The 18,573-nt window shown below is 36.0% G+C and overlaps 1 protein-coding gene across 4 annotated transcripts in view; it reads left to right on the top strand.

Moving 5' to 3' along the window:
- LOC141389204 (uncharacterized) overlaps positions 1–18,573 on the top strand; it is a 642,359-nt gene that overhangs the window by 525,572 nt on the left and 98,214 nt on the right. For all 4 annotated transcript variants that reach the window (XM_073960367.1, XM_073960370.1, XM_073960368.1 and 1 more), the window contains one exon: positions 13,672–13,764. In XM_073960367.1, coding sequence (XP_073816468.1) covers positions 13,672–13,764 — 93 coding nt within the window. The remainder of the gene's footprint in view (positions 1–13,671; positions 13,765–18,573) is intronic.

Genomic DNA, 18,573 nt, shown 5'->3' with positions numbered 1-18,573 from the left:
ATATCTATAGATATGGCTTTGTACCACTTTTGTAAACAGGGCCCCTAGGAAAATCTACGGTAAAAATTTCCAAAGGATCCTCGAACAGACCATGAACCACACAAATTAAGTTTGGACCAAATCGGTTGCTACGTTTATGAGATATCGCGCATACCATTTTAGCGAATATTTTCGAACTTTTGTGGGGGACGTACTGGAAGGAGTGGACCTATAAGCACCATCTTCTATTTCATTTAATATTTAAAGAAATATTATGATATCCAAAGTGTGAACGAACGCAGCAGGGACGTACGCAGGGGGGGGGGCACTGGGGGCCCGTGCCCCCCCCGAAATGGTTTGGTCGACTACAATTTTTTGAGCTACTTATCAAATTATTACCATTTATGCTATAAAATATATTTTGTTTTTAAAATTTCAAATGATAACTGATATTGTACTGAAGGTTCTGTACTGAAAATGTACTTTGTCATCAAGTTGTCTAAGAAATATTTAAATTTTTTTTGTTTGAATACTCTTTTTAGAGAAAGTTCCAGTGAAACTGGAAATGCCATGCCAGTGTTTTGGAGTTCTGTAATAAATATAAAGGTCTTGAGGCTTTAAACTCATTTTGTATTCAAAATATTTACAAATTCAGTATTGTGCGGATTAGAAGTACATAAAATGAAATGTCTTTTGGACAATATATACGACATATCAAGGGTTTTCCGTCGAGTATATCTCGAAAAGCAGTTAGAACATTGTTTTACTGCCTTAATAAAAATGTTGTATTCCTATTTTATATCAACTTGTTGCTAAACAGTGGGATAAAATAATGGATAAAAATGTATTATTGTGCATAATAAAGTGATAATATCTGCTATAAATAGCGTGCCCATCTGAATTTTTTCCTATCAGTAACAAATTTGTAGCTAAAAACTACCGTAAACGAAATTAATGCTCAAACTTTCGTTATATAGTATTGTATTAAAATCTGCTGTTATTTGTATTGTATATTACGGTGCTCTTGAACCAACTTTAAATGAAAGAAGAAAATCAAAAAACAAAAATTGCATTTTTAGGGTTTTTTAGGTTTTTTCGGTTTTGCTGGGAAACCATAAGCCCTATCAAAATGCAACTAAAGAAAATATTATAGCAGTGAAATTTCTCTACAATATTGTTCTTATATGATATTTTCGTAGGTTTTACCATTTCTGAGATATAGAAGTTCAAATTTAAACAATTCACTGACTGTATCGTCTCCTTATAAAACAATGTCAGGACTACAATTTCCCAACTTAAGCTTATATATCTCAAAAATGGCACAACCGAGTAAAAAAGTTACGAATCCCCATCTTGTAAAGAATTTTCACAGCTATACGATTTTCTGTAGTCCCATTTCGACAAGACTTACTGTTTTGAAGCAAATCGTGAAAACCTAACAAAAAACCCTAAAAATGTGACCTGAACTTCTATATCTCAAAAATGGTGAAACCTAGGAACAAATCAAACAAATTTTCAAAGTTACAACATTTTCTTTAGCCCCATTTCGATAGGAGTTGTGGTTTCCCAGCAAAATCGCGAAAACCTAAAATAAAGCTAAAAATGTGAACTTATTTAAAATTCTCTCCATCGATTTTTTTCTTGTTTTGGGATTTTTCTCATCTATGAACATTGCTGTTTCAGAATCCACAAAAACTTCCCAGTTGTAAGCTCCATTCATTTAACGTTGGTTCAAGAGCACCGTGATATTGAACCCGCAACCATTAGGCTAACGATAAAAATGTACCTCATCGAAATAATGTTCTTAGACTAATCATATGTTTGGACGAAACACGCGTCAAACAATTTGGAGTCGATTTATCCCAGTTTGTCCGTCTGTCTGTGCCCATTATAACTCTCGAACAGATCAACAGATTTGGTCCAAATTTTTGATCTCGCAATATTTTGTCCAACCTTCCTTTGGACATCAGACTTCAAAATGTTTCCCTAAAATCTTGAGGAAAGTCCAATCCGATTTTTTCGAAACCTAGAGTAGGTTCGAATGTGGATTATATCGATTCACTCCTTCAGATACCTCCAACTCAAAATTTCAATTATCCGATTTGACCGAAACATCCTAAAATAACGTACATATTAAATTCTGAAACTTCTTCGCTATACAATTCATAGAAAAAAATTGGCTATCTTACCCGTATTCGATCTGTCTATATATAAAAGTCTCAACTCACACAGGCTGAGGGTATATCTCTGTAGGCAAACCTGATTGTTACTTTTTACCTGTTTTACAGAAAACAGAAGTTATGAATTTTCATAAGTTTGTCTCCGCTGTACCGACAGAAGTGATTGGTCGTTGGAAAGTTTTTAAGGTCATCGAGTCCATAAACATCTAGTCGTAAAATTAAGATAGAAATGGAGAAAAGGATGGAGTTTTTCGTCTTAAGCTATTTTTTCAGGATTTAGCTAAAATGTTGCCGATCTTTTTTGAGAGATATTTTTTCGACCATGTGTTTGCGTAGTCTCAAACAGTACTGTGAGTGGGATTCGGAGTCTATGAGTCGTAGATTGCATAGCCCGGCTCCTGATATTTTTTTCTTTTATTAATGTAATTTTCTGAATTATTAGTTGGCTTTCACGGACTCTATCACTTCTGGTAAAACAGTAAAGTTTTGGTGTTTTTATGCAGAAGAAACGGCGTTAGGTTCAGATCGAACTGTTTATATCCTCCAAAAAATATATATATCTATTCGACATATTCGCGAATGCAATCCCTGCGTTCGAACGTGGATCTATTTTCACCACTTTTTGCATGGAAATTCTCCCAACAAAATAATTTCCAAAATCCATATTACTGAAGATATTTTTAAAAACTATGCCAATAGCCTCGAATATAGAAAATGTTTCGAAAGCTATTCGCTGCGGGATTTAGAACCCAAAATGTCAAATAAGAGCTAATGTGGTTGAAAATTCTGGGATACACCAAAACGTACATCTATATGGGTAATATTAATTTGAAAGATTTTTTAGTTATTGCTTCAGTTCTGTTGGAGAATTTGGTTAAAAACTTTTGTAAGGAAACTACGCCGATCGTGGTCTGATATGGTTCATCCAAGGACTAATATATTATAATCAGTCCCAAATTTCAATCTTGTATCTAAAATATTGTGATCTCTCTCTTTTGAATGTATATACTTTGTGGCAATATTGAATATACATAAAATCAATTAAAACCCCTTTAAAATAGCTTTACGTAACGACACACAACATTTTTAATTTTCATGATTTTTGGTCAAGTTGGGCCCCCCCCGAAATGAAATCCTGCGTACGTCCCTGGAACGCAGTATTCGGTTCGAGCTCTCCAGCAACTACACATGGTGCCCTAGGGTTTTTTTTATACTTTTCGGGCTGTTTTTCTCAAGAAGTATGGCCCTGAAGAAAACTTTTACCGTCGTACTTGAGGCGGTGACTGCAAGTTGTTTCAACAAAAACCAAAGTGATTCGGGAGCAGGTATTAGAGTAAACTTTTTCGAAATTTTGTGTGGGAGGTACCCGAAGGAGTGGACAAATACAGTACATATTAGAACCTGATCTATATCTGGTAGATATATTAGCATGTGTAAAGTATGTACCAAATCGGTCACTCCCTTCGATAGTTATCGTGCGCACAATTTTTCCGAACATTTTTGAACTTTTGTGGGGGAGGTGCCTGAAGGAGTGAACCGATATGCCTTATCTTCGAACTTAAACTAAGTTTGCAAAAATATTACGAAGGCCACCTTTTGGACCGAATCGGCAGATCAGTTCGAGAGTTATCTTGCGTTGCCACCACTACACAGGGTGTCAAAGGGGCTTTTTGCGCATTTCATGCTATTTTCTCAGGATGTATGGACTTGCCCCTGATGAAACTTGTAACGTCGTATGGGGGGCAGTGAATATAAGTTGTAACAACAAAAATCAAAGCGATACGAGAGCAGGTCCTAAACTGAACTTTCTCGAAATTTTGTGTGGGATGTACCCGAAGGAGTGTACCATATTGGAACCTCATCTAAGTCTGGTAAAAATTTCACGATGTGCAAAGTATGGACCAAATCGGTTACTCCCTTCAAGAGTTATCGTGCGCACAAATGTTTCGAACATTTTCGAACTTTTGTGGGGGAGGTACCGGTAGGAGTGGACCGATATAACCATCTTCGAACTTAAACTAAGTTTGGACAAAATATTACGAATGCCAAATTTTGGACCGAATCGGTTAATCCGTTCGAGAGTTATCGTGCGTTCCAGCCAGACAGACAGACGGACGGACATTGCTCAGTCGACTCCAAGTTGTCTGAAACACATGTCGTCCAAACATACTTGGGGTCTAAAACCATTATTTCGATGAGGCACATTTTTGCATAAATGCTGAGGGTGTAACAACCCAAGATACTACCTATGTATATCTCAAAAAGACAAAAATGGCGTATGGAACACTTAAGCATGACACCGACGATATACCACGACTAACCTTTTCTGCAAATGCCATTTAAAATTAGTCACTAGTTTTTGACATATTACATATTTAAACAACTAGGCGTGGCCAAAGTTTTTGACTCCAAATAAGTGCCTAAGTTTTTAAAAAAAGGGCATAGGGTAGGTTCCCCGCTCCCAAATTTCAGAAAATTGGATCCGTGGCTTTGTAAATTTATAATATTTAAAAAAGTGGGCGTAAAAAAGTGTTGTAAAAGCTAAGATGCAAAATACCGCTGCTGCAACATGAAGCAAGCATTCAGCATCAGAATGTTCTGAAGGCTTGCTGAGAACATTATATGGAAGGTGTTTGCAAAAGGTTACTTGGTTCAACACGCAATAGTTTAGCTGATACCGACCAGAATTCCAGAAATTATGTAAAATTTTCAATATTTTATCGATTTTGATGCCATAGATGAAGTTTTTCTTGTGTGGTCTGTTCGACAGATAACTTCTACTAGTTTAGGGCTACAGTATTGCTAAATGCAGCAAGGCCTATTCGTTTCTAAGGTAAAAGCCTGAGAATTGCAAAAAAGTGTAGTTTTAGCCCGGTTTCGATGAGGCTATACAATCCGAACTGAATCTGACAAAGCCCAACAAGGGCTTATGTAGTCATAATATGTACTTTCAAAAAATGCATACTAGAAGTTGTTTGCATTTTCAGTGTTGCATAGAGTTAGGGTCGTTATATATATTTTGGTCTGGTGGATCCAGGGTTATATTCCAGACTGCTGATTGCAGTTCGCAGCTATCCAATATATCTACTTCCAAATACCACGCATTTGACATGTGACATGTACAATAACAAATGTTCATTTATTGTGGCAAATTGAATCGTATTCTGGTCAAAGAATCACATTACGAAAATTGTCACAAAATTTTGTATTTCGATTTTAATGCACTGCCCAAGTTAACTGCCCGAATATTTACTCAAAAAATTGGTTGTACATTTCGAATTGTAGCTCGCACATTTTCCTTGTATACGAATATATTTGCTGTTTTCGTCCTTAACATGCCGGCAGCATTTAATTCATTTTAATGCAACTTCTGTTTAATTATAATAAATGTATTTTTTCACTACGTTTGTTGATGAAATAACTTTACAGGAATTAATTGTTTACCCATTGGTGTTGAAACTATATATGAATGGATATCTTTAGCCGTATTTCAAACTGGTTGCAATAACTCATTTCATTAAGTCGATAAGAAACACAAGGCTTTGTTGCATTCATTATAAAGGATGGTCTTTTGTATTCAATTTTTTAAAGAATATTATCCAAATTCATTTTTAAGAAAATTATACGAACGAGTTTTTGGAACGATAAAAAACGAATGGCTCATAAAATTTAAAGTATTATAAGAAAAAGTCGGCCAAAGATATTTTCTTGTCTCTATCGTAAGGTTGTAAATTATTTCGCTTATGTTTTAAAATTATTTCTTTTAAAGCATAATTTTTTGTGTTTTAATTGTCTGAAGCTTCTTAAATCTCAGTAAAAATTTTCTTGTTTATCTTTAACTATATATTTTTATTTGTTTTCTTTAATATCTCCATTGCGAATCTGATGATAAATCATGTATAAACACAAACGTTAAAAGTGAATACAGACACACAAACATTCATTTCATATCATTTTCCGCGAAATTTTCCATTCCACATCTCGAGACAATAAATCCATGTCATTTATCTTTCTTAAAATACATAACAAAAAAGTAACTGAGATGACGAAAACAGAAATGACGGAAACACAACTGTAAAGAAAATGAAAAATATCAAAAATGAATTGTTTCTTAATTATACACAAACAGGCACAGTGGTTTGAAATCAGAAATCATATAGCTAATTCCAAGTACACCTAGATTAAAGGTAAATTTTTGGTAGCAAATTACCATGCCCCTGGCCCTAAAAATATTCCCGTTGTTTAGCGAGTGATAGCAAGACAGTATGTAGGGAGTGAGAAATATTCTTCGAGACAAATTTGAACGAAACTCCTTAGAAGAAGGATTATGATGTAGACATATTTTAAATTTTAAAATTACAAAACCGCTGACTTTGCTTGATCATATCTCGAAAAAGCTTTACATTTTTTGAGTACAACTCTCTGTAGATTGGTAAGGACAAAACCTCAAGTTAACGGTCTTGTAAAGTAAGACCCACAGCAAAAATCACTCACAGAGACGTCTACAGAATATGATACACGTTAAAATGTCTTCTATATAATAGAAGCCTTTTATAAAATGGATGATGCCTTATAAGGACTTGTAATGAATTGAAGAGCCCATACGTAACTTATATCGAAAAGAATGTCCCTTAGAGAAAATTTCTTACTTACTTACTTAGCTGGCCCATTACAGAACATTTGTTCCATAGACCTAAGAACTAAGAAAAGATCTCCAATTCTCTCTGTTTCGTGCTACGCTTTTTGGAATACCACGCCTTGTCATTTCTATAAAATATAAATAGGTTTCTTTCGGTTTCTGGTATGTGAGGTTTTTAGCCACATTATTCAAACCGAATGGCTTAAATTTGATATTTAGTTTACGTTGGAGCTATAAAATATTCTTGAAAAGAATTGTCGGTATAGAATTGTAGATATAGCCCCTATAGAAAGGTTCCGCCCGATTTTCGGTATTCCGAAATGGCCGAAATCTGGTCTCAATATAATTTATGGCGCAAGGTATAAAATGTACGGGCAGCCGAACTTTATGGTTCTATCACTTTGAAAGGGCTTCTATAGTATTGAAAACCTCTTTAAGATACTTCTGTACAACAGACCAGAACAGGCCTTCTAAAGAATTTTCTATATAAGAGAACACCACTCTAAAGAGCAATTGAAGTGCATTCCGTAGAATAAGTGCCCCTAAAGGGGATTCGTTAATATATTGACCTCAAATGGGGCTGCAACAAAATGTGGGTCCTTAAGTTTATTCTCTATGATAGCATCTTAAAGGGCTTCTATAAAATGTCGTCAAAGGTTTCTCTAGAATAGAAGGGGATTCAATAGAAGCGAATGCTCCAAACGGCACGTGTATAGAACAGAAGACCCTCTAAAAGGACTTCAATAAAATAAGGAACAAAAGGAGCTTTGAAGGGGTTTCCATATAATAGAATGCCCCTTAAAGGTATTCTATGGAAGAAAAAGCCCTTAAAGGGCTTTATAGGGTTCACAAGGACATTCTATAAAACAGGTCCACCTTAATAAAATAGGGATCATTAAAGGTTTGGTCAAGAATAGCATCGTTGGTTCCTCTAGAATTCAAAACCTTCATAAAAGGCTTCAAGATATCGTCGGTGTCATGCTTAACTGTTCCATACGCCATTTTCCCGTTTTGAGATAATTGCATTTTAATGTTTACGTCACAACTGTTTGGATTTTACTGAAGAACATATATTTTTATTTTTGATTGGTAAAAATTAGAGGAATATCTGTTGGAACAAAAAACTTATAGAGAATTTTTTTTAAAAATAGATTTTTTGTCGAGTTGTTCCACTAATGCAAAATTTTGTTAACCACATGGTACAGGGTGACAAAAAAATTTGACTCAATGAATTCAAACCTTCTAAATCAAAAATTAAAGTTCTGATTTCTGGAATGTGTTTTTAAATTTGTATGTTATTAGAATATTAATTTCATACCAGAAAATCACATACGATTTCGGGCCGAAAAGTGGATATCTCGAAAACTAGAGCAGATAGGAAAAAGCCGACCAAAAATTCAGAAATAGCATACGCGAAAACCCTAGAAACTATCTATATCTCATAATGTGAAAAATAGCGTTTGGAACACTTAAGCATGTCAATGCTCCTAAAGGGCCTTGTCAAGAATAGTATACTTTCTAAAGGGGCTTCAATAAAGTAAACAATGCTAGGACCCCCTAGGGAACTTCCATATTTGGTGGCTGTAATGTTTTTGATATTTTGGTATGACGAAAATTGTATCTCATCGAAAAGATGGTTTTAGACCCCAAGAATGACAACTTCGAGTTAGTTTAGACATGTCCATCCGCCTGGCTGGCTGGAGCGCACGACAACTCTCGAACGGCTCAATCGATTTGGTTCATATTTTGGGTATCGTAATATTTTTCTCACACTTAGTTTAAGTTCGAAGATGGGTCATATCGATCCACGGTACCTCCCCACAAAAGTTCACAATGTTCGCTGAAGTTGTGCGCAAGATTACTCTCGAAGGGAGTAACCGATTTTATATCGTAATATTTCTACGAGACATAGATCAGGTTCGAATATGGTCTATATATCAGCCTACTCCTGAAAGTCCCTCCTACACAAAATGTCGGAAAAGTAAGACCTGCCCTCAAATAAATTTGTATACCCTCCACCATATGGAGGGTATAATTAAATTTGTCATTCAGTTTGTAACACATCGAAATATTCGTCGGAGAACCTGTAAAGTATATATATTACACGGTGCGCCTTAAATAATTTTAAATGGAAGGTGCTTACACCTTGGAAGTTTATGCAGATTCTGAAACTACAATGCTCATAGATGAGAAATATCAATAAACAAAAAAATCGCCGGAGGGATTTTCAAATAAATCCCGATTTAAGTTCACATTTTTAGGGGTTCTTTAGGTTTTCACGATTTTTCTTGGAAACAGCGAGTCCTATGTAAATGGGCATAAAGAAAATGTCGTAGCTGTAAAAATTCTTCACAAGATTGACCTTTATGATATTTTCGTAGGTTCAAATTGAGACAATGCACTCACTGTATCGCCTCCTTATAAAACAATGTCATTATTGCAATTTTCCAAATTAAACTTATATATCTTTGAAATGGAACAACCTAGAAAAAACTAATTCTTCCAGTCTTGTAGAGAATTTTCACAGCTTCAACATTTTCTTTAGTCCCATTTTGATATGACTTGCGGTTTCCAAGCAAAATCTTGAAGACTTAAGATAAAAACCTAAAAATTTGAACTGAACCTCTATATCTCAAAAATGGTAAAGCCTACGAAAAAAAACCTAAAGGTCAGTCTTGTAGAGAATTTTCACAGCTACAACATTTTCTTTCGACTCATTTCGATACGACTTGCGGTTTCCAAGCAAAATCGTAAAACCCTAAAGAAACCCTAAAATTGTGAATTTTGATCGCGATTTATTTAAAAATCCCTCCGGCGATTTTTTCTGTTTTTTTTGTATTTTTCTTATCTATGAACATTGCTGTTTCAGAATCCGCGAAATCTTCCCATGTGTTAGCGGTTTTCATCAAAATTTAGTTTAGGCGCACTGAGCATGATATTGTTTTAAAAGGAGGCGATACAGTCAGTGCATTGTCTCAATTTGAACTTCTATATCTCAAAAACGGTAAAACCTACGAAAATATCATAAAAGTCAATCTTGTGGAGAATTTTTACAGCTACAACATTTTCTTTAGGCTCATCTACATAGAACTCACGTTTTCCAAGCAAAATCGTAAAAACCTAAAGAACCCCTAAAAATGTGAACTTAAATCACGATTTATTTGAAAATCCCTCCGGCATTTTTTTTGTTTCTTGATATTTCTCATCTATGAGCATTGTAGTTACAGAATCTGCATAAACTTCCCAGGTGTAAGCACCTTTCATTTAAATTTGGTTAAGACACACCGTGATTATTGATCAGCATAAAATTCTATGTCGATTTAAACATGTCCGTCTGTCTGTTGAAATCAAGATACAGCTCGCATTTTTAAAGATAGAGAGTTAATATTTGGTACAAAAGTTTTTATTACTTGCAAAATGGTTGGTATTGAAAATGGATGGTTGGTTTTGACATGGCCCCCATAGAACGGTACCTCCCGATTTTCCGTATTTTTAAGGTTGTAGCTTTATTATCCTACCAAAATGGCTGAAATTTGGGTGCATAAAACCTTCCACCTGAAATTTGTTGGTATAAGTCCACGCATTCATATAGCCCCCATAGAACGGTACCTCTCGATATTCGTTTTTATTACTTACAGGATGGTTGGTATTGAAAATGGGATATATCGGTCCACGTTTTGATATGGCCCCCATAGAACGGTACCTCCCGATTTTCCGTATTTTGGAGGTTTTAGCTTCATTATCCCACCAAAATGGCTGAAATATGGTATTTAGTTATCGTTGGGTGTGTAGAACTTTCCAACTGAAATTTTTGGTATAGGCTCACGCCTTCATATAGCCCCCATAGAACGGTACCTCCCAATATTCGGTATTTTGAAGGTTTTAGCTTCATTATCCCACCAAAATGGCTGAAATTTGGTATTAAGTTATCGTTGGGTGTATAGAACTTTCCTCCTCAATTTAGTCGGTATAAGTCCACGCCTTCATATAGCCCCCCATAGAATGATATCTCCCGATTTTCGGCATTTGGATGTGACGTCAATATTCCACCGAAATGACTGAAATTTTTTATTTAGTCTTCCATAGGAAAATAGAATATTCCAGAAAGGATTTATTAGTATAGGTCCACGTTTCCCTATATCCCCCATGGAAGCATACCTCTTAATTTTTGGTATTTTTTATGTTTTAGCAACATTTCTTTACAAAAATATTGGTATTTGCCTTTTTAATAAACGAAAGGAAACGAATTGTTCCATTTTACTTCAATACAACTCGTGGTGGAGGGTATAACAAGTTCGGCCCGGCCGAACTTAACGCCGTTCTTACTTTTTTTGCAACAATTTGTATTTGTTTCCTCTTTTACGGTACAAGGTTGTTTTTGGGGGCAAATCCATGCTTCCTGAGAAAATGGCGCCTACGCCTCCATGTTTAGTAGCATTCGAACTAGACACTGCGTTAGTTTAAACTTTGCATATCGTAATATTTCTGCAAATCTTAGATAAAGTTCCAAGAAAGACATATCGTCGGTGTCATGCTTAAGTGTTCCATATGCCATTTTTGACATTTTGAGTTACAGGTACCTTTCAAAGTTTTTGAAATTCTAGTCGGATTTCCTCTATCTCTTATAGTTTTCGAGATATAAAAATGTCATTATGTTCCATATCCACTTTGGACGCAAAAAAATCTGCTTTTTTGTTCCATATCCATAAAGCCTGGTGTATGGAACAAAATAACATTGAACTTTTTTGTTCCATATCCATACCGTTTGGCGTATGGAACAAAAAAGGAAAAAAACGAATTGTTCCTCTCAAAAAATGATGGCGTTTGGAACAAAAAAATTGCCCAATTTTGTCAATTTGGCGTATGGAACAAATTACTTTAAAGAACTAGGTTTAAAAACTGAAGAAGAATAGTGTTTAAATCAAGATATTTTAAAATGTTGTATTGTTATATGAAACTAAAATTAATCTTTTCTTACATTTAACGCCTCCCGCTTAATAAAATACATTTAAGATAATTAAAATGTCAGAAAATGAATTAAAATATAATTCTATTGCCACTACCAATCCCTAAAGCATTAATTTTCTACTGCAACTGTTTTATTGAAGCCCCCGAATTTTCAGCTTTACAGCAGCACTTCACATAACGGAGGTGGAACACAATTGATCAAAAGTTTGTTTGTTAAAATGTGACATAAAGTGTTCCATGTGACACAAATTGCCAAGAACATGAAAAAAAGATCCTATGGAACAAATCACAAACTTTTTGTATTTATAAAACTTTGCCATAACTTCTAGACTATAGCAGATATCTGACTAAAATAAACTCCTAATATATTCCTTGAGTTTAGTTAAGTAAAACTGAGCTCTTAAAGTATTAGATTTTTGCACCACATCTAGCCTGTATAAACTAAAACATTAACTTGAGTTTTTCTCGAAACAGGCAAATACGTATGGAACACTTAAGCATGACACCGACGATATGTCAACTCCTTGGGATACCGCTCCTTCTAAAGTTTAAAATTTGTAGGCGCAATGCAGTTAATGCCTTTTAATACCCCAAATGTGCCTCATCAAAATAATGGTGTTAGAACCCAAGTATGTGTTTGATCAAAATCCTTTCAGCGAACGACAATTCCCAAAACTCGAAAGAACATTCCAGATTAGGGATGCACAAAATAATATATGTGACAGTAGTGGTAAGAGAACCAAATTTACTCTCCGATTGAGCACAAAATTTAAAAATGTTTTTTAACAGATTTTCTTTATTTTTTTAAATGGTAAGATCAATGAAGTCATTTTAAATTACAAGTGTTAATTCTAATTTATAAACACTATTTAAGTAAAGCATAAAGAAAACATAGCGTACGTCCGTGCTTGTGTGCATTCGTTGATGTCTCACCAACGACTGAGCCCAAGAGAATAACAAAACACACGAAATTAAATTGACGCTAGAGTACTGTTTTGTGCATCCTTATTCCAGATTAAGAATGCTAGGACAATCTTTGCTTCAGCGAGCGAGTATAAATACGGGAGAGTAGCAATTGGGCGAGTGAATTGTAAATCAGGCAGCGAGTTAAAACCTCCAGCAGTAAGAAGTAAATCGTGAATTAAGCAAAGTGTAAACTAAGTAAAACAAATCGTTGTGCCTACTAAAGTTAACCTGTGTGCTTTGTAGATAATTGAATTGAATAACGTCCATAAAACATTGTAGAATCATAATCTAAACGAACCTTCGATTTATTTGGTACGAATCGTATTGGGGAATATAACAACGTCTACACGGAGTTAACAATATTTTTCTTTTCATGCCACTGTTTCAATTTAACTTGTTATTGAAATAAATACAATGAAACAGTAATTGTTGGTACATGTACAAATGTCACATGGCTTTTCTGTTCACTTTAAATAAAACAAATATTAAAATCTTAATATTTAAAATGGAAATTAAGTTGAGTCATATAAACTATACACTTCTTGTTGAATCGTCAAAATCACACCATATTTTTAAATTGAAATAGAAACAGAATATTTTGCAAACAGTAAATTCACAGAAAATCTAATTGCTATCTTGAAAAACAACTTTAATGAAATTTGATATCTTTAAACTTAAACTAACGCATTATACTTCCTAAATTTGATATTTTAAATTAAATATGTTACACAAACTTTCAACAGATATTGTATGAAAAGTCATAATTACTGTGAAGTTAAAAGTTTGTGTCTTTGTGCAAGTCATTACCTTTTGGCAAAAATCATGCTATAGATTTCATTTTATATCAAATTTAATTTTTGTGGCTATTGAATTTAATGCCATGCTTGTTTTCATTTTGACCTTTTTCTTGATTTCTCTTGTGATTTATTTTTATTTCAGATTCCCCAGGGACCAACAAACTTTACCCAATCATTTTTACTTTACCGACTATGAGAGACACAATGCTGAAATTGCTGCATTTCATTTGGACAGGTAAGTGGAATTTTATAACCACCATATGAACACGCAGACACACGCCCACCTATTTTCATATAGACCCATGGCATGAGTGAAAAACTGAATGAGTGAGTGGTGGAGGTACAGAATTTAAAAATATCATAAATTGACAACCAAATAAAATCAGAACTAAAAAAACAAACTTTTTTCCAACTTATTGATAAAGGGGAGACGAGTGTTCCCAAACTGTTGATTTTTCAACAACAACTTTACTGACCCAAGTCAAAGTGCAGCACAGAGCACCTCAACATAACAGCAAATGAATGACAAAATTCTCTACAACTTTTTAATTGCGCTTGACTTTTTAGCATGAATTCATAATTTAGTTATGGACATACATTCATCCGAAATTCAACAAGTCAACAATTTGTTCTTCCAATTTTTGGGAATTTAAACAATGAATGAGAATGAACCAATTGTAGGCAAATTTGTTGCTAAATTGTTGATATTGTACCGGTTTTTATTTGTAAATGATTGCAATGATGCAACTTAACTAACTTCAGTCGCGTCCAGGGTCTCCATAAGGACCCCCTAAACCTTACGAACTGAAAAGACTAGTATTCTCCCTTTCCTGGGGCTAAATCGGGGATTTATTGATTAAATACTAATTTACAATCTACTTGTGTTTAAATGCGATAAGAATGAATTCAATGAGAATATATTTGGATTAATATTTGGCAGCTGAGGAGCTCTTGTTGAATTGGCGGGTTCTTCTTCGGGGAAACGGTGTTGTTTGTGTTCGATTGTGAATCGGGAATACTATGTATTAAGTGTTCGGCTGTAGATGATCGGGAAGACGATGTATTCGGATGCAGATAATCGGAAGACGATGAATTCGGTGTTCGGCTGCAGATGATCGGGAAGACGATGAATTCAGCGTACTTTTGCAGATGATCGGAAGACGATGAATTCCGTGTTTGGCTGCAGATGATCCGAAGACGATGAATTCGGTGTTCGGCTGCAGATGATTGGAAGACGATGAATTCCGTGTTCGGCTGCGGATGATCGGGAAGACGATGTATTCGGTGATCGGCTGCAGATGATCGGGAGACGATGAATTCGGTGTTCGGCTGCGGATGATCGGGAAGACGATGAATTCGGTGCTCGGCTGCAGATTATCGGGAATAAGATATGTTCAGCTGTTGATGTTCGGGAACACGATAGGTTCGGCGTTCGCCTATTGATGCTCGGGAACACGGCTTCGGGCGTTAATGCTCGGGTATCGGTGTTTGGGATGACGATATGTACGACGTTCGGATATTGACGCGATAAATTCGTCGCTCGGGTGTTACTCTAGGACTACGGTCCAGTTTGTACAGTGTAATACAATTACTCAAACAGTGGAACCGATGACCCAGTGGCGCATGGAACAGATGACCCGAAGGCCCTGCAGAACTGAAAAACCCGACGGTCCAGTGCCGAATGGAACAGATACCCGAAGGCCCTGCAGAACTGAAAAAACCCAAAAGTCCAGTGCCGAATGGAACAGATGACCCGAATGCCCTGCAGAACTGAAAAACCCGAAGGTCCAGTGCCGAATGGAACAGATGACCCGAAGGCCCTGCAGAACTGAAAAACCCGAAAGTCCAGTTATTACCTACAACAATTTAATGGGTAGCTTCCAAAAAGTATTCCCAACTCGGTAACACCAAGGTGTACGTTAGCGGATTTAGAACAGTCTTTAGTTCCAAACCCGTGTAGCTAACTCCCTGCAGTAGCCAGCTCCCCATCAGCAACCAACTCTGAAATATATGAGTGACTCGAGGCATGAAGTGAATGCGAATTATTCGCCCTAAGCACTGACTACGATTGTTGCAAAAATACACTGGAGTTAAATTTACCAGTGTGTGGCCTGTTATACCACTAGTGTCAGGTAGAGACAATGTATGGTGGAGTGTTGTCAAATCGCTGTTTACCCATGACTGTAAGGGGTTTCTTGGTAGTAGTTGTTGTGTTATGTACGTGACCATATTGTCACGTTGCAAAACTTAAACTAAGTTTGACAAAAAATATTTCGGTAAGACAAATATTAACCAAATCGGTTGATCCGATCGAGAGTTATCGTATGCACCAGTCATACAGGCTAAATCAACTCCAAATTGTCTAAAACGGGTTTCGTCCAAACATAAACATAAAACCATTAAGAAAGTGTGTATACTAGGGTTATGACATTTTGACCTTTTCTCTCAAAAATGATTTCCTGTAGTGGCAATGAATGAACTATTGCCTATTAATTTCTAAAATAATGTTTATTCTATATAAGTATTAAAACCCACTTTTTCTAAAAAAAATATTTCCTGTTGCACGAATGAATGGCCTATTGCCTATTATTGTCTATAATAACTTGTATTCTATTTAAATACACTGTGAACCGAAATTTTGGGGCAGTGATAACTCCTTTTGGGGATGAAAGCCCTTGGTAAGTATATTAAGAATCCCGAAGGACAGATCCGCCGTGAGTCGAACTTCCGAGTTATGGACTGATGAAGTTTCTGCTGAAGACCCTGTAAGACATCTGAAATTAGCGTTATATCTTTGTTAACTGTTGTTTTATGAGATAACATATCTTCAGTTTAATCGAATGAGGATTATTTTCGTAGCGCATTTCGACTTTCTACCTCGCTTCCTTCAATGTCCTTTTCGCCCCTTATTTTAAGAACCACTATAAAAGTACCACAGCTCCGAAATGTTCTGCAAAAATGTCGCTCAGAAAATTTTACGTACCACTCTCATTGACAACTAATCGATGTTGTCGTGTTTTTACGGTCATTTTTGACATTTAACCTGTTTTGGCTCAGACAAAACTATGTTTTGTGTTTTTGAATATTCTGTATATTCGAACAACAAATAAATAACGAATATACAAAAAAAAATAAAATATAGTATTTTTCTGAAGAAAAACCGGGTAAATGCACAAAAGCACCATAAAAACGAGACAAAATCGATTAGTTGTCAATGAGAGTCGTACCTAAAATTTTCTGAGCGACATTTTTGCAGAACATTTCGAAACTGGAAAACATCATCTTGTGGTACTTTTATAGCGGTTCTTAAAATAGGGGATGAGAACGACATTGAAGGAAGCGAAATGCTCTACGAAAATAATCCTCATTCAATTTGACTGAAGACATGTCATCTCATAAATAAGCTAAGACAACAGTTCACAAATATTTAACATTAATTTATTATCTATGCCCCATATTTTCAACTCCATTTTGTGTCACAGTGTAATTTATGACCCTAAGGGGGCTTCTACAAAATATGTTAACTTTAAGGCGACTTTTCTAGAGGGCCCTAAAGTGATTTTTATTAATGAGGCCATAAGTGGGTTTCTATGGGCTTTTATAGAATAGTAGACCCGTACGGTGGCTTCTATAGATTAGTAGACCCCTACGGGGGTTCCATAGAATAGTAGACCCCTAAAGGGAGGGAGCTTCTATTGAATAGTAGATCCCTAAAGAGGAATTTTTTGGAATAGTACACCACTAATAGAGCTACAATAAAAAAGAAGGCTTTTAAAGGAAGGCTAGCATCGAATAGAAGACCTCTAAGGAGGCCTACTATAGACAGCATACCCTTCTATAGCATAAAATACTCTAAGGTGGTTTGTGTAGAATAGAAGACCTCTAAGGGGAGGCTTCTGTAGAACTGTAGACGCATTAGGGGGGCCTCTGTTGAATAGCAGACCCATAAGGGAGGCTTCTATATAATTTAAAATCCCTAAGGGAGACTACTATAGAAGACTCCTAAGGGTGGCTACTATAGAATAGAAGACCCTAAGGTGGCCTGTGTAGAATAGAAGACTCCCAAAAGGGACCTCTATAGAAAAGAAGGATTTTAAGAGAAGGCTACCATCGAATACAAGACCTCTAAGAATAAAAGACTCCTAAGAAGGGGACGAACGGACCAAAGGACGAACATACCAAAGATATATTTTACCAGCGCTTAGAAGAAACATATGACCGTTGCCCTGCCCATGACATTAAAATCATTCTGGGCGATTTTAATGCCAAAATTGGAAAGGAGAATATCTTTGGCCCAACAGTCGGGAAATTCAGTCTCCACAGTGAAACATCTGACAATGGTATGAGACTGATAGACTTTGCAGCTGCAAAAAACATGGTAGTTAGCAGTACCAGATTTAATCATCTCGATATTCATAAGGGCACCTGGCTGTCTCCAGATCAAAGAACAAGTAATCAAATTGATCATGTTGTAATAGATGGAAGACATTCATCCAGCGTGTTGGATGTACGATCGTTCCGAGGCGCAAACATTGATTCGGACCACTACCTTGTTGCAGCAAAGGTACGTACCCGTCTAAACGTTGCAAATAAAGCACGAACAGACAAAACGCGGAAGTTGGACATCGATAGGCTGCAAACACAACAGATAGCCACAGCATATTCCACTCAACTAGCCCAATTGCTTAACGCGAGCACTCCTTGCCCCGATAACATAACAACACAATGGGAACATATTGCCCACTCCATGCAAACAGCCGCAAAATCCATACTTGGATTCCAGAGACCTCCACAAAGGAATTCATGGTATGACCTGGAGTGTCGTGCTGCTACCGAAGAGAAAAATGCGGCATATAGAGCTACTTTACAATCAGTAGCAACGCGTAGCGCACGAGAGAGATATCGGGAGAAAAGGAGAGAAGAGAAACGTCTTTTCCGCAAGAAAAAGAGAGAAATGGAAAAGCGGGAGTGTGAAAAAATCGAGATGTACAGGAGCCAGAATGAAGTCCGAAAATTCTACCAAAGAGTGAAACATCAAACAGAT

This window comes from Musca autumnalis, unplaced genomic scaffold, assembly GCF_047663935.1.
Source record: "Musca autumnalis isolate F117 unplaced genomic scaffold, ASM4766393v1 scaffold_1, whole genome shotgun sequence".
NCBI classification, from domain to species: Eukaryota; Metazoa; Arthropoda; class Insecta; order Diptera; family Muscidae; genus Musca; species Musca autumnalis.
Note: the sequence above shows the minus strand (reverse complement) of the source record. Positions and strands in the feature narration are given on the sequence as shown.